Source organism: Bufo bufo, chromosome 9 (genome assembly GCF_905171765.1).
Source record: "Bufo bufo chromosome 9, aBufBuf1.1, whole genome shotgun sequence".
Lineage (NCBI taxonomy): Eukaryota > Metazoa > Chordata > Amphibia > Anura > Bufonidae > Bufo > Bufo bufo.
The window spans coordinates 180,227,401-180,254,200 of record NC_053397.1 but is presented as its reverse complement, the minus strand read 5'-3'; the positions used below and the strand labels follow the sequence as shown (position 1 = coordinate 180,254,200).

General features: G+C 42.1%; 1 protein-coding gene across 1 annotated transcript in view; it reads left to right on the top strand.

Moving 5' to 3' along the window:
- The window catches only part of SLC6A11 (solute carrier family 6 member 11), a 254,723-nt gene that overhangs the window by 112,257 nt on the left and 115,666 nt on the right, over positions 1-26,800 (top strand). Inside the window, exon 5 of the mRNA XM_040406984.1 lies at positions 21,839-21,971. Within this exon, the coding sequence (XP_040262918.1) occupies positions 21,839-21,971 (133 nt within the window). The remainder of the gene's footprint in view (positions 1-21,838; positions 21,972-26,800) is intronic.

Below are 26,800 nucleotides of genomic sequence, written 5' to 3'. Positions count from 1 at the left end.
TGAAAATTGCAAAATTAATCTCAAATGTTTTTGATTTACTAGACTCCACTTTTTTTTAAACTTCGTAACTAGTGCGATTAATATAGAATCAATCTGCTCATCTGTAATAATATGTAATCATATGTAGGACACAACCTGTTTGGTAGACTTGTTTTCTGTGGGTGTAACATAGTAAGATAGTTTTTAAGGCTGAAAAAAGACATTCATCTATCCAGTTTAGCCTATTATCCCACAAAGTTGGTATCGAGGAAGGCAAAAAAAAAAGTGAGATAGAAGACAATTTTTATCATTTTAGGTAAAAAAATAATAATTCCTGACTCCAATTAGGCAATCAAAATAACTCATTTGATCAACAACTTTTCCATGCTGTATAAAGTGTAAATAGCTACAATGCTATATAAAGCAACAACATCACTTGTGGATTGGTGGGATTTAACCACTGGGACCTTATGTTTGGTAGAATAAATAGGGACTGCAACCTATGAAAGCAAATGGATACTGTACCCCACAGTAGAGGGAGGCTCCAGGACAAAAACTCTGTGTTGTCTGTATGCCTGCTATGACTCTTGTAAGGTGCTGCACGAACAAATCTGTGTGGGCATCTCTACCTCGTCCAAAGGAGAAGGAAAAAACAATAAAATCAAGAAATAATTTGATTTTATTGTTTGGGTGCCAAGGATCCTTTCCCTCCTTGTTAACACATAAACTGTATGGAAGTGTCGTTGTGCAGGAAAATGTCAATGGAACCTTGTTTTTTTCCGTTATTAATGATTATAAAAATTATAGGTTTTTCTATAAATATTCATTCAGCTCTAGTTACAATCAACAATACTACAGACATATGATATCCTTATTACTGCCCAATGCAAAAGATGGGGGGGGAAGAAAAAAGATACCAAATCTTCTTTTTCTCCTATTATGTACACCCCTTCCCCCATAGACTATTGAAAACAAAAGTTCATATTCCATTTGCGATCAAAGGCTTGAAGATTGTTGAAGATCCTTGCAGGCTGTCCTACATGATCAATAAGTGATGCTATATTCTAGTATTGTTTTCATATTAGTGATCATAAATGTTGATAATGTTATTATTAAGGCAACTTTATATAGAGGTTGGACTAATAATCATTGATGCTTCTTTGCCATATGCTCTACTGGCTCAATTCACATTCAGTTGACATAAGATGGGTTCTACCAGCTCAGTATATTTTACCTATAACTCTCCACACAACAAACCCTACCTCTAAGGTAGGGAGGTGCCAAGGATAGTGTCTCTAAATGATATGGATGCTGTCGTTATTTGGTGTGGATGATGTTCCTAATTAACATGGAACGCATCCCTAATTAGCTAGCTATGCTAGTTAACGACATTAATCACACCAGTTATGGACTCATAGTAAATGGGCCTTCGGCTATGCCGGATATAGTAACTCTGATAGTCTGTTCCTCTGCTTGAACAGACTACCGGTTTTACAAAACGGAGATATGAAAGAAGCCTTAGTAAGAAGGGGGCTTTCTAAAGATTTGCACTATATAATATTATATGATTTATCCACTTTTAAAATGTATGGCACAGTACACATGTAGAATTAGTCACTCAGTAGTTTACCTTAGCAAAATGAATACTATTTTCTTGAACATTGCTTAATAACACACACCTATATTCAGTAAAGACCACCTCTTTCAGTAGACCACCACTGATCTAAACCACCCTTTTCTGTGATTGATTTTCAGTTCCCTCTTTTTTCAGAGGCTCGCTTCTATGAAAGGATGTTTGTACGGCATTTTTGGGTGGTCATTACAAAGAAACTTTGCTCTCAAAGAGTAATTATTCTTGTTCTTCATCTGCTTCGATGCTGGTTGGACGGACAAAGCTGTTAAATAGTCTGAAAGTAATTGTGAACCCGTCACAACAGTACTGGGTTCACTGCCTCTCCTGTTGGGTGCCTAGGCTATTGACTATGTCTTTATGTCCGTTGTACATCAAGAGATGAAATAATTGAACACAGGACATCCCTAGATCAGAAGCTTTTTTTGTGGGAAGCAAGGATTTAAAAACATCTTTGGTAACCAATTAGCCGAGCTGTTTCCCTATATCCGTGACTCCTATAGCGTGTTGTTGCCAAAAACTGAAGGCTTGAAATAAATCTTTAAACACTCACCTTCATTTAAGAACAACTCCTGCAGGCAGATTTTTTCCAGTCAGTAAATTAATTTAAAGGGATGATTGTTTATTTTTGCCTTTTAGGTCCTAAACCATGAAAACAAATAGAACCTTTGTGACAGGGCACATTAACATTTCAATTAGCCGCACTAAGCAATGAATGATACAGTCTTGTTTTTTTCCTGATGTCTTTGCAAAACCCACCCAGAAAATGTATTTCTCATTTAAAGCAGATACAGTGAAATGTTTGTCCTTCACCAGCTCCATGAAATGCTTTATTTGAAGAAAACATTTGTACAGAATATTGCAATAAGTAAAGTACATACTAAGATCTTCAGGAGCCTCTGCACGTAACAAAAGATTTACCATTTAAAACACAGTGGTTTTAGAGTCCTGTAGTACAGATGTTTCTAACTTTCTCTTAGGTATTCTTTGGTTAAGAACTTCAATTGCACCTAAAACCAAATCAATACAATATCATGACATGCTGGCAAACAATTGACAGCTTGCAAGTCACAACACAACCATTGGATGGCCCCACATAGACACATATAGGATAGACATCTTGTGATGCAGTATCGCAAGTTTTTTAAAGCTGGTCATTTTGCAGAATTTGTCACGGCATATGTTAAGCCAAGAGGATAGGTAAGGGTCCATTCACACGTCCGTTGTTTCTTTCCTGATCTGTTCCGTTTTTTGCGGAACAGATCTGGACCAGATCTGTACCCATTCATTTTCAATGGGTCCTGAAAAAAAATCTTTGAGCTGTCCGATTTTTTTCAGGACCCATTGAAAATGAATGGGTACAGATCTGGTCCAGATCTGTTCCGCAAAAAATGGAACAGATCAGGAAAGAAACAACGGACGTGTGAATGGACCCTAAGGAAGGACATGGACACGTATATTGCCTTTGGCGCCTATCCACTCTTTGACACCTAAAGACTGTTAGTTGAGTTAAACAATAATGCATTTTTTAACTCATACAGCACTGATATATGCTTTACAGACATTCTCATCGCTCGTTGTCCCCAGAGGGGCTCACAATCTAAGTTCCCTATCAGTATGTCGTAGGAGTGTCGGAAGAAACCCATGCAAACATTGGGAGGACATACAAACTCCATGCAGATGTTGTCCTTGGTTTGAGTTGAAACTAGCACTGCAAGACAAAAGTGCTAACCGCTGAGTCAACATACTGCCTGTATCTCATGTAGTTACTAGAACAATGGCAATTTATTTTAGGGGAAATAAGACTTGACAATGTATAGTTTCATGCACATAGGCCCGAATGCAGCAAAACAGCAAACCAAAAATAAAACAGTGATTTTGAAATCTGCAGCATGACCCTAACCTTTCAGAATAGCCACAGATTTGCACTGCAGTTTCCAACTATTGGGTGAAATCCACAATAAATCTGCAGCACAATATCCTGCAAAATCGACAGTACATGTAATATGTGTATTTTGCTGAGAAAATTCTGTGTATTTGTTGTTAGTCCCCCAGAGAATATTTAAAAGAAGAAAAACTGCTACAAGAGAACATAGTTTTAAATTAGAGGGGCAAAGGTTTAAAAGTAATATCAGGAAGTATTACTTTACTGAGAGAGTAGTGGATGCATGGAATAGCCTTCCTGCAGAAGTGGTAGCTGCAAATACAGTGAAGGAGTTTAAGCATGCATGGGATAGGCATAAGGCCATCCTTCATATAAGATAGGGCCAGCGGCTATTCATAGTATTCAGTATATTGGGCAGACTAGATGGGACAAATGGTTCTTATCTGCCGACACATTCTATGTTTCTATGTTTTCTAAACTATAGTATGGGTTACTATTAGTGGTAATTTGTGGTGTGCGGTATGACAGCTTTTGAAGTTTTTGTGAAGATTAGAAATGAGCGAATCTTCCAAGATTCGGTTCATTTCTGATTCGCAGAATTTTTCAAAAAGTTTGGTTGGGGTCCAAATCTATTCGTTCCGAACCAAAGTTGCTCCAATTGCCCTTGAAATTGGTGTATAACCCCCTCTAGTCTTCTAAAACACAGATTATTATAATTTTTTTATTGAAGCTCACAAATTGTTTCATTAATGTTTTTGCAATATTTCGCTCGTCCCCTCGGTCTGATACAGAGTCAGGTGTAGTTGTATCTATTTTTATCGTTGCTGCCACAAACTGCGGTTATTGCTTGGCCTCCTGTCTAGTGGTGACAGAACACTATTGATTGCTTATGCACTGGGTGCCATTTTACTAGTTTCCTAATGGAAACAGAAAAGATTTGAGCTCAATTCAGAGCCTAAAAATTCAGAGATTCAAAATAAATCTTCGGATATGAGAATAGATTCTCTCATCTCTAGTCAAGATGTCACAAAAAAGTGTTTAGGAAACTAAAATAAAATAAAAGTAATAATAATATTTTTTTTTTCCGTAGAATGTTTTCCTAGAACTTCTTTTGCCGTTTTAAATAAATCTATAAGAGCATCTGGAGCAATGAATTGGGGGATCTCTGGGACTATATGAGGGTTGGCTGTAGCTTGGTTAGAAGGACATTATTATGTACTATATGATGTCTGTTAAATTTTTACATTGATCATGGGATAACCCTCTTTACATAACTAAGTTTGCAACAATTTTGTAGTATGCTTCAATTGTACGACAAATACTAGGACTAGATTGTGCACTTGCGTACCTATATATAGTGCTTGGCGCGAACATTCGAATCGCGAATATTAATCGCGAATATCGCAACTTTGAGAATTTGCGAATATTTAGAATATAGTGCTATATGTCTGTATATACGAATATTCTAGATTTTTTTTCATCTGAAACCATGATCCCTCCCTTTTTCTTGCTTGTGGGCCAATGAGAAGGCAGCAATGTCTTTGTCTGAGCTTAGCAACATCCCTAGCAACCAATAGAAAAGTTGCCTACCCCTTACTATAGAAGAACCTCCCAGCAGCAATTTTCTAAAGTTTATTGCAGTTATGAAACAGACAGCAGTGTCATTGCTGTGCTCTGTGCTTTGTTGTATTACATTAGACAGTTAACTTATATATAATTCAGATAGTTAGGGGGAGATAATCAGTGTAGGTTAGATTGATCCATAGTGTAGCTAATAGTATCCAGTGCAGGGTGTTAGGTAGTGTGATAGGTTCTGAAGTACATACACACATGCTACAGACATAGTGCTGTGATGTCACAAGTTGCACTTATTGCGAAAAAATATGTGCATCATTAATTGCCGAAAATTCGCAAGCGCAAATATATTGGAGCACTCTATCTGCATATAAAGCTATTCTAATGTTCTGCCGTGCCAACCATTTTCTCCAGTCTCAGGAAACTTATACCAGCTTGAAAAATGTAGCATAAGTGACCCACGCCTCTATTTCACACGCATTATGCGAATATTACATTGCCGATTTTCGCAATCAAGAATATAATCGCAAATTCTCGAATTCGCGAATATTCTACAAAATATTCGTGAAATATCGCAAACTCGAATATTGCCCCTGCCGCTCATCACTACCTACTGTATATATTGTTGGCAATACAGTAAAGTAAGAATTCTGACTCTTCAGCTGAGAATCATGTTCCTTTTTTCATAGCTACAGAATGCCCTGACCATATTTTTAAGATAAAATGAAGATTTTAAAAAATGAAATAAAAAAAAGACTTTCTTTGCTTTCTTATTCTATTGACAACTTCAAAAGTATGATTAATGTGCTATATGCCTTTAAATCACATTTTAGAAACTCTTGATTTGGGGAGTACTATCTCTCCTTGGGGAAAGAGCACCTTAGTCGGTGTGAGGAGACCTATAGGCCATACATGCTCCTCTGGAATTCGGGAAGAAAGGGGTGCAAATGAGCTCTTAACAAGCTAAGCCTCTAATGCCACCAGATGTAAGGAAGCCATCCTATAAGTCAATGTTTAGCATTCTCTTCCCAAGGAGAGATAGTACCCCCCAAATTCTGACTTAGACCTCTCACACCCTCTGAACTGATGAGGGGCAATCACCCAAAACAGCTGTCTGCAGATGAGGGGCTGGCTTAATTATTATCCAAGTCATGTTTCAAGGCTTGTTTAAAGGGTTGCGCATTGACTTATAGGATAGCTGCATTACATCTGGTGGCATTAGAGGCAAAGCTTAGAAACTGTTGTAATGTTCAATCTACTCAATACTGAAAACCCCTAAATTCTGTTCATAAGATTAATTATTGCTTCCAAATAATGTGTGAAAACAGAAACAAACAGAATGTCCCTGGTAGGTTGCACAATAATCCACATTGCATTGCCTTCTGGTTTGCATGGAAGAGAAAGGACTCTTGAGGAACTTGTTTTTTAACTACAAATGAAAAAACCCAGTTAGCAAAACGTGTTTTCCCAGGAGAAATCTAAACCCTTCAAGCCGCTGGGAACAACATACTAAAGACAGTTTGAGAACAGCACTCTCGGAAAGTGAAATAACAAGACCACACAGCTTTCAAAACCTATCTCATCCAGGAAATTTGCTACAGTATTCTGTTTAAAAGTGTAGAGTAACTTTGAAAGAAAGAGGATGAAATGTGTGCAGGATACTTACTATTGTCCAGATTCTAAAGAAAATATTAGGCAGTAATGGTAAATTCAATGACATTTACAACCATTTTTTATTGTCCTAAAATGCATCACAATTATATATCATATTACATAAGTGAAACATCTTAAAAAATATATAGTGCTGTGATGTCACAAGTTCGCAACAAAACTTAGTGCACCAATCAGTAATATGTAGTCAGACCTGCTAAAATGTGAAGTTTCATGTATTGCGCCAAAATATTCGCATCATTAGTGCCGATTAGCGCAATCAAGAATATATTGGAGCACTCTATCTGCATATAAAGCCATTTTTAATGTTCTGCCGTGCCAACCATTTTCTCCAGTCTCAGGAAACTTCTAGCAGCTTGGAAAATTTAGCAAAAGTGATCCACGACTGTATTGCACTCGCATTACGTAAATATTACATTGCCGATTTTTGCAATCAAGAAAATAATCGCAAATTCTCGAATTTGCAAATAAATGACTAATATTCTACAAAATATTCGCGAGATATCGCAAATTCGAATATTGCCCCTGCCGCTCATCACTACTCAACATCTATAGAAGTAGCCTGATCAAGTGAAAAGTCATCTTGGCTTAACAAATTACTGGACTGTCATGTTCTTGTGGCTGAACAATCTTGTAGATTGTAAGTACTTACGAGTAGGGTCTTCACTCCCCTCTGTACCAGTTTGTTAAGTTTATGCCTATTATACTTGTTTTTGTGCTTGTTTTGTATTATTTATGTATAGCCCCTTTTAAATGTACAGTGCTTAAAAAATAATGGTGCTTGCGTTAAAAAAAAAAAAAAAAATAATAATAATAATAACAAATGCAAATCCGAAGTTATGTTTAAGAATGGATAATATTGAGAAATGTTCACATACTTTTTGCCATATAGTGTATTCAGAGTTATAGCCACTTAGGATAAAAAAAGTAGCACCCAGACCCTTTGGGCTAAGAGGATCTAATAGACCGATCACATAAGAAGGCACTATCTTAAATAATGTCACGTGGTAGGTTACCCTCTTATAGGTTTTGTGAGGAGGCCAAGGAGGTTTAAGTTACAACTTTCAATGGATGTATTAGATTTGGTGACCAATGTACTTAAATTGAAAGGGATCAACAGTCTGAGGCTTCATGCAGACAACTGTATGTTTTCCTCTGTGTGCTATCCACATTTTCTGTAGCACATGGACCCATTCATTTCTATGGGTCCGCCCAAAAAATATAGAGCACACGAATGTCATCCATGTTCTATCTGTATGTCCACAAAATGTAGAACATGTTCTATTCTTGTTTGTATTGTGGACGAAAATAGTCATTTCTAGTGATGGCAATGAAGAAAATGCAGAGTGCACATGGAAGGTATCTGTAGTTTGGAGATGTGTTATTTGCAGACCAAAGTACTGACATGGTCGTGTGCATGAGGCTCCAGTAGAATTTTCAAGATTTTGTAAATTGACTGATGCAATGGTGGAACTTAGCTAGAGATCACGAGTAAAGTAGGTAGTGAAAGCTAAATGTCTTCAGGCTGTCATGAACTGGTCCTATGTATCTTGCCATTGGAAAAGGAGCTGTGAAATCCTTTATACAAGGGACTGGTTGCAGGATATACTATATTAAATATTAAAAGTTTATCCAGCCTTTTTCAAGTGATGGCCTATCCTTAGAATAAGCCATCACTAGCTGAGCAGTGATGGCACCTCCACTAGTGTTGGGCGAGCATGCTTGGCCGAACACTAGTTCGGCTCGAGCATCGTGATGCTCGGCACATCGCGGTATTCGGCCGAATACCGCGTGTGCTCGAGCACGATGCTCGAGTCTCATCCCTGCACGTTTGTTGGCTGCTACGCAGCCAATAAACATGCAGGTAAGTACTGCCACTTACTGTAATGCCGTAACCATGTTGGCTGCTGGCATTACAGTGATTGGCTAGACGGAATGCTATATAACACCCGATGACACGCCTTCTGCTCAGTATTAGTCAGGGAGAGCTGGAGAGCAGAAGGGAGATATAGTGTAGGGATTGAAATAGCATTATTTTAGTTTTTATACTTGTTATAGACCTAAATGTCCTTTTAAGGACTATTGTGTGTGGCGGCAATATATATTTTTAGCGCAACATGCGCTAAATTACTAAAACCTGTTAGAGACCCAAAATTCCTTTTAACGACTCTTGTGTGTGGCAGCACTTAAAGGGTTTCTACCATCAGAATTACTGTTATGTAGCTGACTGACATTAACGATGTGCTAATGTCAGCAGTACATAACAGTATGTTTTTTACATTTCTCCCTGCAGCCGTTCTGATAAAATAAGCACTTTTATAATATGCTAATGAGCCTCTAGATGCTATGTGGGTGTAGATTCAGCACCTAGAGGCTCCGTCTACTCACCATTTATCCCGCTCAGGTCCTCTGTTCTACCCGCCCCGCTCCTCTTGATTGATGTCATGGTTCGCAGCATCACTGACGAAATCCCGCGCCTGCGCCGTTCACTTCTGTATTCGGCGCAGGCGCAGTGAGTGAATGATGCGCTCCCGGCTTCCTCACAGTGACGTAGTCGGCGTAGGCACAGGGTGATAGCCAGACCACCCTCAGTTCGTCTTCTCAGCATGAATTGAATGATGATGAGGAGGAGGAGCAGGAGACAGTTGCCTTCGCTACAGAGGGCAGTACCCATGGAAGTTTTATTCCATCTGTTTAGCGTAGATAGGTAGAAGAGGAGGAAGAGGATGATCAGATTGAGAGTCATCCTCCTGATGAGGACAGCGAAGTCTTGTCTGTTGGGACTCTGGCTCACATGGCTGACTTTGTGTTAGGCTGCCTTTCCTGTGACCCTCGCGTTGTACGAATTTTGACCAACACCGATTACTAGTTGTTCACCCTTCTCGACCCCCGCTACAAAGAGAATTTCTTATCTCTCATTCCTGTGGTGGAGAGGATGAGAAAAATGGTGCAATACCAGAAGGTCCTTGTGGAAAAATTGCTCCAAAAATTTCCAGCTGACAACGCTGGCTGCAGAGTACGTAGTTCCTTGGGCAACCGAGGAGAGGACATGAGGGGAACACACAGCAGTTCCAACAGAGGCAGGGCAACACTCTCCAAGGCCAGGGACAGTTTTATGACACCCCGCCAGCACCCTCAACCTGATGCGCGGCCTAGTGTCACAAGGAGGGAGAAATTTTTGAAAATGGTGAAGGAGTATGTAGCAGACTGTGTCAGCGTCCTCAGTGATCCCTGTGTGCCTTACAACTATTGGCGCTCTACGCCTTGGAGGTAATGGCCTACCCCTCCACCAGCGTTTTGTCAGAGCGTGTATTTAGTGCTGCTCGGGGCATAATAACTGATAAGCGCATCCGCCTGTCAACTGAAAATGCTGACCGGTTGACTCTTATAAAAATGAACAAGGCCTGGATTTCCCCTGACTTCTCTACTCCACTAGAGGAAAGCGGCTGAACATAAAGGCACTCTAAGGGCTGTTTCACACGAGCGAGTCCATTGCGGGAATCACGCTCCGTGTGTGCGTGTGATCCTCCGCTCTGGACTTGCAGGAGCGCACGGCCTTATCATGATTTATAATGCTATGTGTCTCTGCATCGCCTTTTTTCCACAGAATCATAGTGACATAAAGCTGTCAGTATGATTCTGTAGAAATAAGGTCAAGCAGAGGCACATAGCATTATAAATCATAAAAATGCTGTGCGCTCCTGCCAGTCCAGAGTAGAGGATCACACTCACACATGGAGCGTGATTCCCGCAATAGACTCGCTCATGTGAAACAGCCCTAAATGTGGCTTTTATGGTGTATTGAATACACTGTATTCCCATGCACCCCTTCCACCACTAAAAAGGGTACATGGTTCACTCTCCCTTTTCTCATCCTCCTCCTCCTCCATCATATCAACTTGCTTATTAGGCTGCCCTCGCTCCTAATGTTTTAGAGGGTCAGCTCGGCAGCAGGCCTCACCCATAATGTTTTAGAGGGTCACCAGCAGGCCCTCAACCATAATGTTTTAGAGGTCAAGCTCATCAGCAGACCCTCACCCCTAAATATTTAGATGGTCAGCTCGGCAGCAGGCCCTCGCCCACAAGATCTTTTAGATGGTCAGCTCGGCAGCAGGCCCTCGCCCACAATTTTTTTTAGATGGTCAGATCGGCAGCAAGCCCTCGCCCACAAATTTTTTTAGATGGTCAGCTCGGCAGCAGGCCCTCACTCCTAATGTTTTAGATGGTCATATCAGCAGCAGACCCTCAGCCCTAATGTTTTAGATGGTCAGATTAGCAGCAGGCCCTCGCCCCAAATGTTTTAGAGGGTTACCAGCAGGCCCTTGCTCCTAAAGTTTTTGAGGGTCACCAGCAAGCCAGCAATCAAAATTATTCAAGGGTGTGTATGATGCCCTCCTTTATGTGTAATAACGGGTGTATTGCAGTGCCGGTTCCTTGTAATTTTTAGCAGCCCTTTCCCTTAGTGCATAGGCTTAATGAGTGTAGCAGTCCCACTACCTGAACAATTGTACCACAATGTGAATGAGGCCCTCCTTTATGTGATATACAAGTTGTATCGGAGTGCCTCTTCCTTGTAATTTTTGGCAGCACTTGCACTTTCAAAATGACTGACTTCAACCTGTTCTGACTGGCTCCAGCTTCACACCGAGGCTGAGAATGAGATTGGTTGATTAAGAAGACCCTTCACAATTTCCCCTACACAGCCATGCTCCCAACCACACATTCAACTCAGTGGGGATGGGCTGCAGTTTCTGTAGCCCCTTCATTCTCAGGATCGGCAGTGGACCCATTGGCCGACCCCTGACTAGTAAGAAGGCCAATCCTCGCAAAAACCTTTTTAACTTTGCATTTAAATATTTATAATATAAGCAGCATCAACAGTGTCAAAGATATGAAGGGCTAAACTAAAAACAAGCCAGGAGAATCAGATTTCGGGGAAAAAAAGTCATGTACAATATATGAAAAGATCTGATAAGCAAATTGTGTTTTCATTCATGCATAAAGATGTGAATGTACAATTCATTCCACAAAAATTACAAGAAAATGGATTTTATATGTTTACCACATAATTGCAAAAAGTGAAAAAATCAAGAATTGAAAGAATGTTTTGCTTTTTGCACAAAGATGAGGGAAAAAGAAGGAAAATGATGCTGATTCAATCGGAAACATTTGGTTCTAAGTGACCCCTCTCTGAGCCATACGCAGTGATGCACAGCATGGTAACTCAATCAGAACTGACGTAAACTACATTAAAACATTAATGTAACTTCAGGATAACTCTGCTTTCAGCATGACTACTGGCTTTCTCTCTAATGCTAAAAATCCAAAAATATGCAGCATCCAGAAACTCATATACAATGTATTGGATTTTCTTCACTTGAGATGGATAACGATGAATATGTTTAAATGAGCTCATAACTAGGAAACAACATCTCACATTTACTATGCTGAGTGCGCCACCCTCCATGGCAATGTTTGTGCCAAAATTTTGAAACATCTTATTTTAAATATATTTATTATTCAGAAGCCCCACCGAAAATGACTTCTTCCTACATCCTCAGCATTTCCTGTTTTTAAGCTAGAATCTAGGAGTTGCCAGCTTATTTCTACCTTTTTGATACATTTATGAAGTAGAGTTTGTCTAAAGTTTCTGGTGGACAGTTTTTTGGAGTAAGAAGTTTGGCACATGATAAATGTTTGGGGCACATAGACAGATTTTGGGGAGCACTGGGTCAAATGTTTGGCACATGTGAATAGATTTTTGATGTAAGGTAAGCCAACAAATAGGTGATAGGGACTAGGCTATTCAGATTAAAGATGCATCACATTTATCATCCAGCACCAGCTTCTATGTTAAATACTACAGATTTTAGTTTCACACTAGTGGTATATCCTTCCAGAAGGTTGTTTCTAAGATAGGGTATTATCGCTAGAAACGGCTCCACAGCCCTAAAAGCAGTTACTTGGTTATTATTCTTACCCCAAGCAACACATGACTGCTAAAGCCAGTCTTAGTTGCAGCTATGCACATGACCACGTCCATACCTGGCTGAAAGAAAACAAGCCAAGGACTGGAAGATGTTGAATAGGGAGCTACACACAGGACTGGAGCAGCGGAGAGCTGGTAAAATGAGTATAATTACCATATAACCCCGTACATGAGTTTAAGTGGGGACATGAGGTACATGACACAAAAAAATTGTTTGAGCACATTGTATTAACCTGGCTCAAGGTTGTGACTAAGTCAATTGACATGTGGCCAATAACAATTTTAACCTGAGATGCAGGCTACTCTGGGCTAGAGAAGATGAGTGAATCGATTCATACTGAATTTCCCCAGAAATTTTGATTCAATTCAAAAAATCCATATTGCTTGTGATATGAGAAAGAGGGACTAATAAACGAAGCTGTGTTTCTGGGAAAAATATATGTTTTGCCTGGCGTTATTCCTTCTCATTATGAAGCACAGCTAGTATGCATAATAAGTATTGTAGTCCAGCCAACGCTGCTCTACATTTCTGGGAAAAATACATACAAATTAGCATATTATTGCTCTGCTGGCAACAAATAGGCTTAATGTTCTTTTCTTTTTGAAAGGAAAGCTCATTTGAACCAGTTTCCCAGAAACCCAAAGGTATGCAAATTAGCTTTCCTTTCAAAAAAAAAAAAAAAAGGACTGACTGGAAATTTTGAGACTAATCATCTTATTATGAAAAAGCACTGATTGAATAGTTCAAGGCTACTAAGGAAAGTGGTCTTATTAAAAATCTGGTGGTAGCCTCAAACTGTTCAATCAATGTTGTTTCATAATAAGACTTTACCCTGGTGGTATCCTCAAACTGTTCAATCAGTGCTTTTTATAATAAGATTTTCCCCTGGTAATAGCCTCAAACTGTTCAATCAGTTCATTTTCATAAAGGAAAGCTAATTTGCATATCTTTGGGTTTCTGGGAAATGTAAGTATATTAGCTTTCCTTCCAAAAAGAAAAAAAGCACTAAGCCTATCTGATGCAAGCAAAATTAAGATATGCTAGTTTGCATATTTTTTTCCTATAAACACAAAACATTTTTCCCTAATGAGAAAGTCCACCCCAAGACCCTGACAAAGGCCAGTTAGCTAACCAGGGCAATTTTATCTTGAGATTCTCCGTTTTTCTTGTTCTTTTAGAAAGAGACCTGGCTTGCATGTTTCATTATCACGGTCGGCGTGACTATCACATACGTGACGCAGAGGGAGGGAACAAGGAAGGCCCTGCACAAGTGAGAGGGAAGGTGGTGACCCCTAACTCACCTAGCGGCTGGCACCTGGCTGCCCTGACGTCCCTAGACGGGTTCCTCACCCGTACGCCGATCACGTGCCTAAAGCCCTGGCTTTCCCTAAGCTGAGCCCTAGATAGTGAACAGGGCGGTGGGAACACTAGTCCGCACCACTAGCTCTAAAGGAAAACACCAAGGGAAGGACAGACAATACAAACTCAACATATAATCCCAGGTGGGCGACAACAGGAGACAACAAGAAGCCCAACAGGGATCCGGAGGGTAGCACTCTGGAACGACAACCAGGATTCACAACTCCAGTGGGTCAGTATAGATGTCCAGGCAGGAAGCTCTATAACTGGCAACTAGAGAAGTGTGAGGGGAGAATATAAGGAGGTTGGGAGTGGCAGACAAGAAACAGCTGAGAAGGAGAAGCTACGGATCCCTGATTGAGACAAAAAGGATAGCAAGGCAAACACAGAAAACAATCAGTAAGAAACAACGTGATCTTTAGATATAGAGCGCGTAGCCACCCGCTGCGACCTCCTGACCCTGGGTATAACGGAGTCAGACGTGGCTCTTGATACCCTCGTGACAGTACCCCCCCTTTCACGAGGGGCCTCCGGATGAGAGGTATAGAAAGCCTGAATTAACCTGTTGGCGTTTACCTCTGACGCTGGAACCCACATTCTTTCCTCGGGACCGTAACCCCTCCAATGCACCAGATACTGAAGAGAGCGGCGGACCCGACGAGAATCAACAATTCTGGCTATTTGAAACTCCAGATTACCATCCACAATAACAGGAGGAGGTGGCAGTGGTGATGGTTCTAGAGGTGGAACATACTTCTTGAGTAACGATTTATGGAAGACGTTATGGATCTTAAAAGTCTGAGGTAGCTCCAGGCGAAAAGCCACAGGGTTAATAACGGCTACTATTTTATAAGGACCAATGAACCTAGGGCCCAGTTTCCAAGAGGGAACCTTCAACTTAATATTCCTAGTAGACAACCACACATAGTCATTCACTCCTAGGTCCGGACCTGGCGACCGTTTCTTATCGGGCCTTGCATTTATATTTACCACTCATCTTTTTCAAGTTAACTTGCACCTTCTGCCATACCGATGAAAGAGATGAAGAAAACCTTTCCTCTTCGGGAACCCCAGAAGACCCCCCCTCTTTGAAAGTACAAAATTGGGGATGAAAACCGTATGCACCAAGGAATGGTGACTTGCCAGTGGACTCCTGATAATGATTATTTATGGCAAACTCAGCTAACGGTAAATATGATGACCACAACTCTTGGTTTTCAGACACAAAACACTTTAAATATGTTTCTAGGTTTTGGTTGGTACGCTCAGTCTGTCCATTCGACTGAGGATGGAAAGCTGAGGAAAAGGACAAGTGTACCCCCAAACGGGAACAAAAAGCTTTCCAAAACTTAGAAATAAACTGGGTTCCCCGATCCGAAACCACATCGGAAGGGACCCCGTGAAGCTTCACGATTTCACTGATAAACACCTGAGCAAGAGTTTTAGCATTAGGAAGTGCGGGTAGCGCAATAAAGTGTACCATTTTGCTAAACCTGTCTACTACTACCAAAATAACTGTTTTACCCTCAGACAACGATAAGTCAGTGATGAAATCCATTGACAGATGTGTCCATGGCCTATTGGGAATAAAAAGTGGCAATAAAGACCCTGCTGGACGTGTATGAGAGACTTTCGCGTGCACAAGTAGAGCAAGTAGAAACGAAATCCATTACATCCTGACGCAACCTTGGCCACCAAAAACGACGAGATAATAGCTCCAAGGTTGCTTTACTACCCGGGTGCCCAGCAAGTGCCGAATTATGATGTTCTTTTAATAATTCAAGACACAGGTTTAACGGTACAAACAATTTCTCTGAGGGGCAAGAGGCCGGGGCGTCCCCCTGGGCCTCTAATACCTTTCCCTCTAGAACAGAGTGTACAGCAGAGACAACCACTCCTCTTTGTAAAATAGGTACCGGATCACTAACATTACCCCCTCCAGGGAAACTACGAGATAACGCGTCTGCCTTGGTATTTTTTGCCCCAGGACGATAGGTGATTACAAAGTTAAATCTGGTAAAGAATAGCGACCACCTAGCTTGTCTAGGGGTGAGACGCTTAGCCGATTCTAGGTACAGAAGGTTTTTGTGATCCGTAATCACAGTGACGGGGTGGATTGCTCCCTCTAAGAAGTGACGGCACTCTTCAAGCGCCAGTTTAATCGCCAACAGTTCCCTATTTCCAACATCATAGTTCTTCTCTGCAGAAGATAATTTTTTGGAAAAGAAAGCGCAAGGGCGCCATTTGCCAGGAGACGGACCCTGAGACAATACAGCCCCCACTCCCACCTCTGACGCATCTACTTCAACAATAAAAGGCTGGGAGACATCAGGTTGAATTAGAACAGGTGCCGAGGTAAACCTCTCTTTTAGAGAGGAAAATGCATTTTTAGCGGCGTCAGACCATTTGGAAAAATCAGTCCCCTTCCTAGTCATGTCGGTAAGGGGTTTAACGATCACTGAATAATTTTTAATGAACTTTCTATAGAAATTTGCGAAACCCAAAAACCGTTGTAGGGCTTTAAGGTTCTCAGGAAGATCCCAATCTAAAATTGCCTGGACCTTCCCAGGATCCATACGGAAACCTGAAGCAGATAATAGATATCCCAGGAACTGTATTTCCTGAACGGCGAAGACACATTTTTCAATTTTCGCATATAATTTATTCGTCCGTAGGACCTGCAGTACTTGCCTGACATGCACCTCATGTGTTTTCAGATCAGCCGAATAAATTAAGATATCATCTAGGTATATTACTACAAACCTGCCGATGAGATGACTAAAAATATCATTAACGAAATGTTGGAAGACAGCGGGGGCATTGGTCAGACCGAAAGGCATAACTAGATTTTCATAATGCCCCTCAGGGGTGTTAAAAGCTGTCTTCCACTCATCCCCTTCCCTGATACGAATCAGATTGTAGGCCCCCCTAAGATCAAGTTTGGAGAACCACCTAGCACCCGCAATCTGATTAAAAAGGTCAGGAATGAGAGGAAGAGGGTATGGGTCTCGGATGGTTATCTGGTTTAGCTCACGGAAATCTAGGCAAGGACGCAGGCCCCCATCTTTCTTTTTAACAAAGAAAAACCCTGCAGCCACGGGTGAAGAAGAGGGTCTGATGTGTCCCTTAGCCAGACTCTCGGAGATATAATCTTTCATGGCTTGTCTCTCGGGACCCGAAAGATTATACAACCTGGACTTGGGTAATTTTGCACCGGGAATCAGGTTAACCGGGCAATCATAAGGACGATGAGGTGGTAGCTTCTGACAACCCTTTTCAGAAAAAACGTCCTCAAAGTCCGAAATAAATGTAGGTAGGGAAGCTATGGAGGCGATTAAGCAATTGTTATTTAAGCAATTCTCTCTGCAATGCTCACTCCACTCCAATATCTCCCTGGCCTGCCAATCCACCACTGGATTGTGCGCTACCAACCAGGGAAGACCCAATACCACAGGAGAGGGAAGGCCCTCCAGAACGTAACATGAAAGACACTCATTATGGTGGTCCCCTACCCGAAGGTGTAAATTATGAACAATGTGGGTGAGGTTTCTCTGAGACAGAGGAGCCGAATCTATAGCGAATACGGGAATAGGTCTCTGCAGCGTGCAGAGAGACAAACCCATAGTGCGGGCAAAATGGGCATCTATCAAATTTACCCCTGCTCCACTGTCTAGAAAAAAAGAAATAGACTCCGTCTTAACACCAAAAACAATAACCGCTGGTAACACAAATTGAGATGTTCGTATGGAGGAAACGTATACCCCCCGGCTGACATCCTCCGCACAGCCTGGGGTTAGTAGTTTTCCGACGGTCTTTTGTTTTTGAGAAAAGAGGGACAGACATTAATGAAATGACCCTTCCCCCCACAGAAAAAACAAGCCCCCCCCCCCTGCGGCGAACCTCAGGAGGACGGACCTGACGAGAAGTTCCGCCTAGCTGCATAGGCTCATCTAAGTCAGTACAGACTAATTGTTGTTTGGGAGAGGTAACCAATTGCTCAGGAATTTTCGATCTCTCCCTAAGACGCCTATCTATTCTGATAGAGAGGAACATAACAGCATCAAGGGAAAGGGGGGTCTCATACAGCGCCAGTGCATCCTTAACCCTTTCAGATAACCCAGAGCAGAACTGACTCCTGAGAGCCGGGTCGTTCCACTGAGTATCCGTAGCCCACCTACGGAACTCTGAGCAATATTCCTCTGCTGACCGATCTCCCTGTAGGAGTCTCCGTAACTTCGACTCAGCCAGGGCGACTCGGTCAGGATCATCATATATGAGACCCAAAGCCCCAAAAAATCCCTCCACTGACCGGAGAGCCTGGGAACCAGGGGGTAACGAGAACGCCCAGGATTGTGGGTCCCCCTGAAGCAGGGAAATGACAATCCCTACCCGTTGTTCTTCATTACCTGAGGAGTAAGGGCGCAACTTAAAGTATAATTTGCAGGCCTCACGGAACGTCGCAAATTTGTCCCTTCCCCCAGAAAATCTGTCAGGAAGAACAACCTTGGGTTCTGTAGCTACCTGGTTACCCATAGCAACCGCAGGGGGTGCGGTCTGCTGCATTTGCTGCTGTTGTTGGAGGACAGACGACTTCAATCCTGCCACCTCCAAAGACAGGCCTTGAAGCTGTTTTGCCAAGGCAGCAATAGGATCCATATTGAATTCTAAGTAGAGAAAAAAAAACAACTAAAAAAATTTTTTTATTTTTATTTTTTTCTCAAAAAGTAAAGGCCAGTTATAATATCACGGTCGGCGTGACTATCACATACGTGACGCAGAGGGAGGGAACAAGGAAGGCCCTGCACAAGTGAGAGGGAAGGTGGTGACCCCTAACTCACCTAGCGGCTGGCACCTGGCTGCCCTGACGTCCCTAGACGGGTTCCTCACCCGTACGCCGATCACGTGCCTAAAGCCCTGGCTTTCCCTAAGCTGAGCCCTAGATAGTGAACAGGGCGGTGGGAACACTAGTCCGCACTACTAGCTCTAAAGGAAAACACCAAGGGAAGGACAGACAATACAAACTCAACATATAATCCCAGGTGGGCGACAACAGGAGACAACAAGAAGCCCAACAGGGATCTGGAGGGTAGCACTCTGGAACGACAACCAGGATTCACAACTCCAGTGGGTCAGTATAGATGTCCAGGCAGGAAGCTCTATAACTGGCAACTAGAGAAGTGTGAGGGGAGAATATAAGGAGGTTGGGAGTGGCAGACAAGAAACAGCTGAGGAGGAGAAGCTACGGATCCCTGATTGAGACAAAAAGGATAGCAAGGCAAACACAGAAAACAATCACTAAGAAACAACGTGATCTTTAGATATAGAGCGCGCAGCCACCCGCTGCGACCTCCTGACCCCGGGTATAACGGAGTCAGACGTGGCTCTTGATACCCTCGTGACATTCATGCAGAGATGTGTATTACAGAGTAACTCGTCTTGACCATTTGGAAGAAAACGGTTAATCTACGACTTTTCCTGCTCATGCCAGGTCTAAAATTTTAAGCGTGGATGGGGACAAGCCTGTTTTAGGCATAGAAAATGGTCCAAATGCAAGACAGCTTACGAAACTTTGTGGATCCACCACCAGCTACTGTATGAGCCTTTATTGCAGGCCGGTCTTAATTAATGTGCCCCTTAGTATTTACTTTGACAGTGTGATCACATTGTTTGAGCTTTGCATGGTGTTAATATTTTTGCACCATATAGTATTGCATGGGAATATTGTTTTTGCATTGTATCAATGTATCCATAAAGCACTACATGATGATGTAGTCACTGTATGAGCATCATTTTAGTTTTTTTTGTGGTACCTGTATAATGGTATTATGGCATCATTATCTTTGCACTTTATAAAACTATTGCGTGTATATTTTATGTTACAAGAGGATGTTTTGGAGATATAGAATAGCTTATCGGGACAGGGAAGGTTTTTTCAAGCCCAAAGACTGAAAGAAGAAATGTGGATTGTTCAAGAGTTGCATATTAGCTTTTATTGCTCTGTCTACATAAACATTTTCAGGACTGTTGGAAAATCTATATGTAATACTGTGCTGGAAGAGACAATTCCATTGGTATCTTAAATTAAGTTGCATCCCCATTGGCATCTTCACTTTGCACACCAATCTTCTACTATTAATGATAATCTTGATTTCAAGGCACAAATCTGTTATAAAGTTGACAAATCCCCCTCCCTTCACCCAGCGGGATCTCTTTAGAGAAGCATACTCCATTGGTCTACTGCAGTCTTCACTGCACTTTGGTCCCCATTAGTGATGAGCGGCAGGGGCAATATTCAAATTTGCGATATATCGCAAATATTTGGTAGAATATTCGTCATATATTTGCGAATTCGCAATTATTTTCTTGATAGCAAAAAATCGACAATGTAATATTCGTGTAATGAGCGCGAAATACAGGCGTGGGTCACGATAGCTACATTTTTCAAGCTGCTAGAAGTTTCCTGAGACTGGAGAAAATGGTTGGCACAGCAGAACATTACAATAGCTTTATATGCAGATAGAGGGCTCCAATATATTCATGATTGCAAAATCGACACTAATGATGCAAATATTTTGGCGCAATACGTGCAACTTCACATTTTAGCAGGTCTGACTACTTATTAGTGATTGGTGCACTAAGTATTGTTGTGAACTTGTGACATCACAGCACTATGTATGTAGCATGTATGTATGGACAGCAGAACCTATCAGCTACACTATATCACTATCTAACCTACACTAACTATCTCCCACTAACTATATATATATATATATATATATATATATATATACTAACTAACTAACTAACTAACTATCTAATGTAATGACACAGGAAAGCAGGGAGCACAGCAATGACACTGCTGACTCTCTCAGATCAGCAAAATACTGCATACAAGGGCTGCTGGGGAGGTTCTTATATAGTAAGGGGCAGGTAACTTTTTCTATTGGTTGCTAGGGATGTTGCTAAGCTCAGACAAAGACAATGCAGCCTTCTCATTGGCCCACAAGCAAGAAGGGTGGATACTGATAAAAAAAATCTAGAATATTCGAAATTACGAATATATATCACTATATTTTAAATATTCACGAATTCTCGAAGTGCTGATATTCACGATTAATATTCCCTATTTGAATATTCACGCCCAACACTAGTCCCCACATGTAAACTTACAGCATGGATGAGGTCTCGTGTGAAGCTGCACCCAATAACACACCTTAGCAGTGATGTGTACCTAAGCAGCATTTCACTATTGAGTCACGTGGTGCTTGGGGAGAGGCCACTGCTGAGGCCAGTCATTGGCTGCAGCAGTAAACTTCATTCCATCTATGCCAGAAGTTTACATGCATGGACTGAAGCGCAATGATGACAGTGGTGGAACCGAGCATCCAGTAGCAGGTAAGCATGCTTCTCTCGACTGGGTGGGGGGTATTTAAAATTGTATATGAGGTTGAACAACCCCTTAAAGACATTTAATCATCCATAAATAGTAATACTTCCTTGTATTGCATGCCATGGAATAATGTAATATGGTTAATGAATAAAAAATGTATCTGTTCTGGACTAAGCTCCAACTGTGTCCATCATGCCGCAGGTAATCATTTTCTTGTAACGCGATCCCTCTCATTATTTATGATTAATGTGCAGCGCTCCATGATGTGTTGGTTCTGCATACACTATTAGAATATGTGTTTTGTAATGTGGTTAACACTTGTCCATTATGTTTACAGCTTTTATTTTATCTTTTTACAGGCGTCGTGTTTTAGGCATTTCTGATGGAATTGAACACATTGGAAACCTCCGCTGGGAGTTAGCACTTTGTCTTCTCGCTGCATGGACTGTTTGCTATTTTTGCATTTGGAAAGGGACAAAATCCACTGGGAAGGTTAGATTGAATTTGTTTTCTCTGTTTAGTATAGCTCCAGTTTTATTCACCGCAGGAGAAATGATAGTTTGACTTCATTGCTAGACATTTGGATTTTTCTCACGTCTGGATTTTTGTTATTGTCATTTTTAGTATTATTGATGAAATCCTGACCGCATAGAGAATGTGTTGCTGAGTAAGGGCTCATGCACACGATTGTATGTACTTTGCGTTCTGCAAAAAATACGGATGATGTCCGTGTGCATTCCGTATATTGCAGAACGGAACACCTGGCCCCTATTAGAACAGTCCTATCCTAGTCCGCAATGCAATAATAAGTCATGTTCTAGCTTTTTGCAGAACGGACATACGGACAAATGGAAACGGAATGCACACAGAGCAGCATCGTTTTTTTTGTGCTGAACCATCAAAATGAATGGTTCCGCATGTGGTCCGGAAAAAAACCTCAACAGACACGGAAAGAAAATACGTTAGTGTGCATGAGGCCTAAGCAATAATGTGAAAAGGCTGCCTGCTTAAACATACACTGAGCTGATCTGCCCGATTTAAGATTTCAAGCTGATTGGGATAATGGTTCACAAGGACAAGACCATTAACAAAAAAAAAGGCCTAGCTTTAGGATAGTTTGTCAATGTATTGATGAATCTGTTCTTTGGGACCCTAAGGCCTCATGCACACGGCCGTGTTTCGCGGCCGAGAGCGGGATTCCTGCTGACAGCAGGAGCGCACGGTGTCATTGGTTGCTATGACACCGTGCGCTTCATGCCACCGCTGCACTAGAGTAATACACTCGTATGATCTTTACGAGCGTATTACTGTACAGCAGTGGCGGCATGAAGCGCACGGTGTCATAGCAACCAATGACGCCGCGCGCTCCTGCTGTCAGCAGGAATCCCGGCCGGGTTACCACGGACCGCTCTCGGCCTCGGAACACGGTCGTGTGCATGAGGCCTAAGGCTACATTCACACGACATCTCCAATCAGAAAGCCACCAATCAACTGGTGACTGGAAAATCTCCTCAAAGGGAATCTGTCACCAGATACATCATTATGAATCCAACTTACATGCGAGATGAGTGCTCTTCAGTACTTTTTAATAGTCTTGGTTCAATTTCAATATGTGGAATTGTGTAGAAATTAGCACTAGGTGCAATGAGGGCAGTGCCTTTGCATTTTGTTGCACCTAAGGCTCCATTCCGTGCCACGCCCCCAACAATTTGATTGACAGGGCCAGGCAATGAAGACATATTCAATCCTGGCCCTGAAGCCTTTGGCACATGCGCTGCACAGGGATACATGCTTTTGAAGGTAACTCAATGGACACATCCCTGTTTATTGACTGTTTTAAAGCCTGTCCATGTTCTAACTCCTGAGAATGATTGCCCATCCATGTAAAATCAGCGTTGTCTCCATCTCATTATTTCTGTCCATATGGCATCAATGTGTCGACTATTTTTAACGTGTTTTCTGGCATCCATCAGTGAAAAGTGAACTGCACACATACAGCATCCTTGTGCAGTTGTTTTGTGGACCAGTTGACTGGAATTTGTGACTCTAATGTGAGAATCGGAACGAAGTATTGTTTGCTGCGATCTTCTCTCCATTGGACCATTGCTGGAACGTGTGGAAAATCAAGCATATGATTTGACTATAATGTGTTACTGTTCAGACGACACTCGGACACTGCACAGATCTGAACATTGTTCATGTGAATGAGGTTTTATTGGCCTCTTCCTATGGTGCAGAAGGTCCATATGGGCTCCATCAATGCCCCTGCACACATTCTCCTGAGGATCATTGCTTATTACATTCATTTTTTTATTTTTATTATACAGTTGGCAATAGCAAACATAACTCTCTGTTATTTCTCAAGACCAGCTTGTAGATTTGTCAATTTTATTCACATAAGGACTGTAGACTGGAATTCAGTGATGGTATGATTGTTCCTTTACTGGAGGCATATGAGGTAAATTGTACAATTATCGGCAGATTTCTTTTGTATTATTCACTTAGTCAACTTATGAGTTTTCTTTTTTGTTTAGACTTTGCTGCGTAGCTTGTCAGCACATTCAGTGATTCTTCAGCTGTTTGTAATATTTCCCTTGATTTCCATTGCATCATATTTTAGCAAAGTTTTTCGGCTGTTGCTCAAGTTTGACTTGGTTAGGGCTCTTTCACACCTGCGTTCTTTTCTTCCGGCATAGAGTTCCGTCGTCGGGGCTCTATGCCGGAAGAATCCTGATCAGTTTTATCCTAATGCATTCTGAATGGAGAGAAATCCGTTCAGGATGCATCAGGATGTCTTCAGTTCAGGACCGGAACGTTTTTTGGCCGGAGAAAATACCGCAGCATGCTGCGCTTTTTGCTCCGGCCAAAAATCCTGAACACTTGCCGCAAGGCCGGATCCGGGATTAATGCCCATTGAAAGGCATTAATCCGGATCCGGCCTTAAGCTAAACGTCGTTTCGGCGCATTGCCGGATCCGACGTTTAGCTTTTTCTGAATGGTTACCATGGCTCCCAGGACGCTAAAGTCCTGTTTGCCATGGTAAAGTGTAGCGGGGAGCGGGGAGCGGGGGAGCAGTATACTTACCATCCCTGCGGCTCCCAGGGCGCTTCAGAGTGACGTCAGGGCGCCCCACGCGCATGGAGCATGTGATCGCATTGGACACGTCATCCATGCGCATGGGGCGCTCTGACGTCATTCTGGAGCGCCCTGGGAGCCGCACGGACGGTAAGTATACTGCTCCCCCGCTCCCCACTACTACTATGGCAACCAGGACTTTAATAGCGTCCTGGGTGCCATAGTAACACTGAACACATTTTGAAGACGGATCCGTCTTCAAATGCTTTCAGTTCACTTGCGTTTTTCCGGATCCCGCGGGCACCTCCGGCAAATGGAGTGCACGACGGATCCGGACAACGCAAGTGTGAAAGAGCCCTTAGTTATGTCTTTTGTGTTGATGTCTAGTGTATGTAGCCATATTTGGGGGGAGTGTGAGTAATATCCCTCCCTCAACAGACTCTGGCGCTGACCTGTGTGTATAATGGGACCTAGAGCTTTTGCTGAATGGAAGAGGGGGAACATAAGTAAGGTATATCAGTGCCTTCATCCAGGTTAGAGCCCCTGTATTAATCTGTTCCTGGGACTTACATATAAGGCATAGTTAGCAGCCTTAACAAGGATTACTGTACTAATCTCACAGTCTGAAGAATACATATAGATACCACATAAGGTTATAACAGTAACTTTATAAGGGTAAGAATGATAACAGTACATACATGCTGTATACTAAGAACGCAGCAGTATTGCAATAACCAGAGATCCTGCAACAAATTTAGGTTATATACCCGGGTATATATATATATATATAGAAAGAGTCCTGTGCACGATACCTCCAGACAAGAGATGATCCAGATGCAGGGGCCCCTGTAGATCCAGGACTCTTTCGGGTGACAGACAGCCGATCAGAAAAAAAACGATGACGATGATAAAAGGATTTCTTCCAAGCAGCAAACAGGGCAGCAGCATCAGTAGTAGATTCAGGCCTGACTACCCTAACACGGAGTCCTTAACCTGCCAACTAATCTACCAGTGCAACCGGGCCTCTAACTATCTAGTTGGCCATCGGAAGCCTAACCTATCACTACCCTGAACTATATACTGATCCATAACTACAATTACTAGCTAGATTCTGTGAATATAGAAGTATCAAAGAGCAAAACTACCGTCTCTGTGTGAGGGAGATAAAGAGGAGCAGGTGGCAATCTATTCTTATGCACTCCAGCCTCACTAGCTGATCTTAGGCCCCTTTCACACGGGCGAGTATTCCGCGCGGATGCGATGCGTGAGTTGAACGCATTGCACCCGCACTGAATCCTGACCCATTCATTTCTATGGGGCTGTGCACACGAGCGGTGATTTTCACGCATCACTTGTGCGTTGCGTGAAAATCGCAGCATGCTCCTCTTTGTGCGTTTTTCACGTAACGCAGGCCCCATAGAAATGAATGGGGTTGCGTGAAAATCGCAAGCATCCGCAAGCAAGTGCGGATGCGGTGCGATTTTCACGCACGGTTGCTAGGTGACGATCGGGATGGGGACCCGATCATTATTATTTCCCCTTATAACATGGTTATAAGGGAAAATAATAGCATTCTGAATACAGAATGCATAGTACAATAGGGCTGGAGGGGTTAAAAAACAATAAAAAATAATTTAACTCACCTTAATCCACTTGTTCGCGCAGCCGGCATCTCTTCTGTCTTTATCTGTGAGCAATAGGACCTTTGATGATGTCACTACGCTCATCACATGATCCATCACCATGGTGATGGATCATGTGATGGACCATCTGATGAACACAGTGACGTCATCAAAGGTCCTATTCTTCACAAAAGAAGACAGAAGAGATGCCGGCTGCGCGAACAAGTGGATTAAGGTGAGTTAAATTATTTTTTTATATTTTTTAACCCCTCCAGCCCTATTGTACTATGCATTCTGTATTCAGAATGCTATTATTTTCCCTTATAACCATGTTATAAGGGGAAATAATACTATCTACACTACAACTAACCCAAACCTGAACTTCTGTAAAGAAGTTCGGGTCTGGGTACCACAGTCGGTTTTTTATCACGCGCGTGCAAAAACATTGCACCCGCGCGATAAAAACTGAACATCGAAACGCAATCGCAGTCAAAACTGACTGCAATTGCGTTCGTACTCGCGCGGGTTTGCCGCAATGCACCGGGACGCATCCGGACCTAATCCGGACACGCCCGTGTGAAAGAGGCCTTAAGGATATAGATACTCGAAGCTCTGCTCATCTAT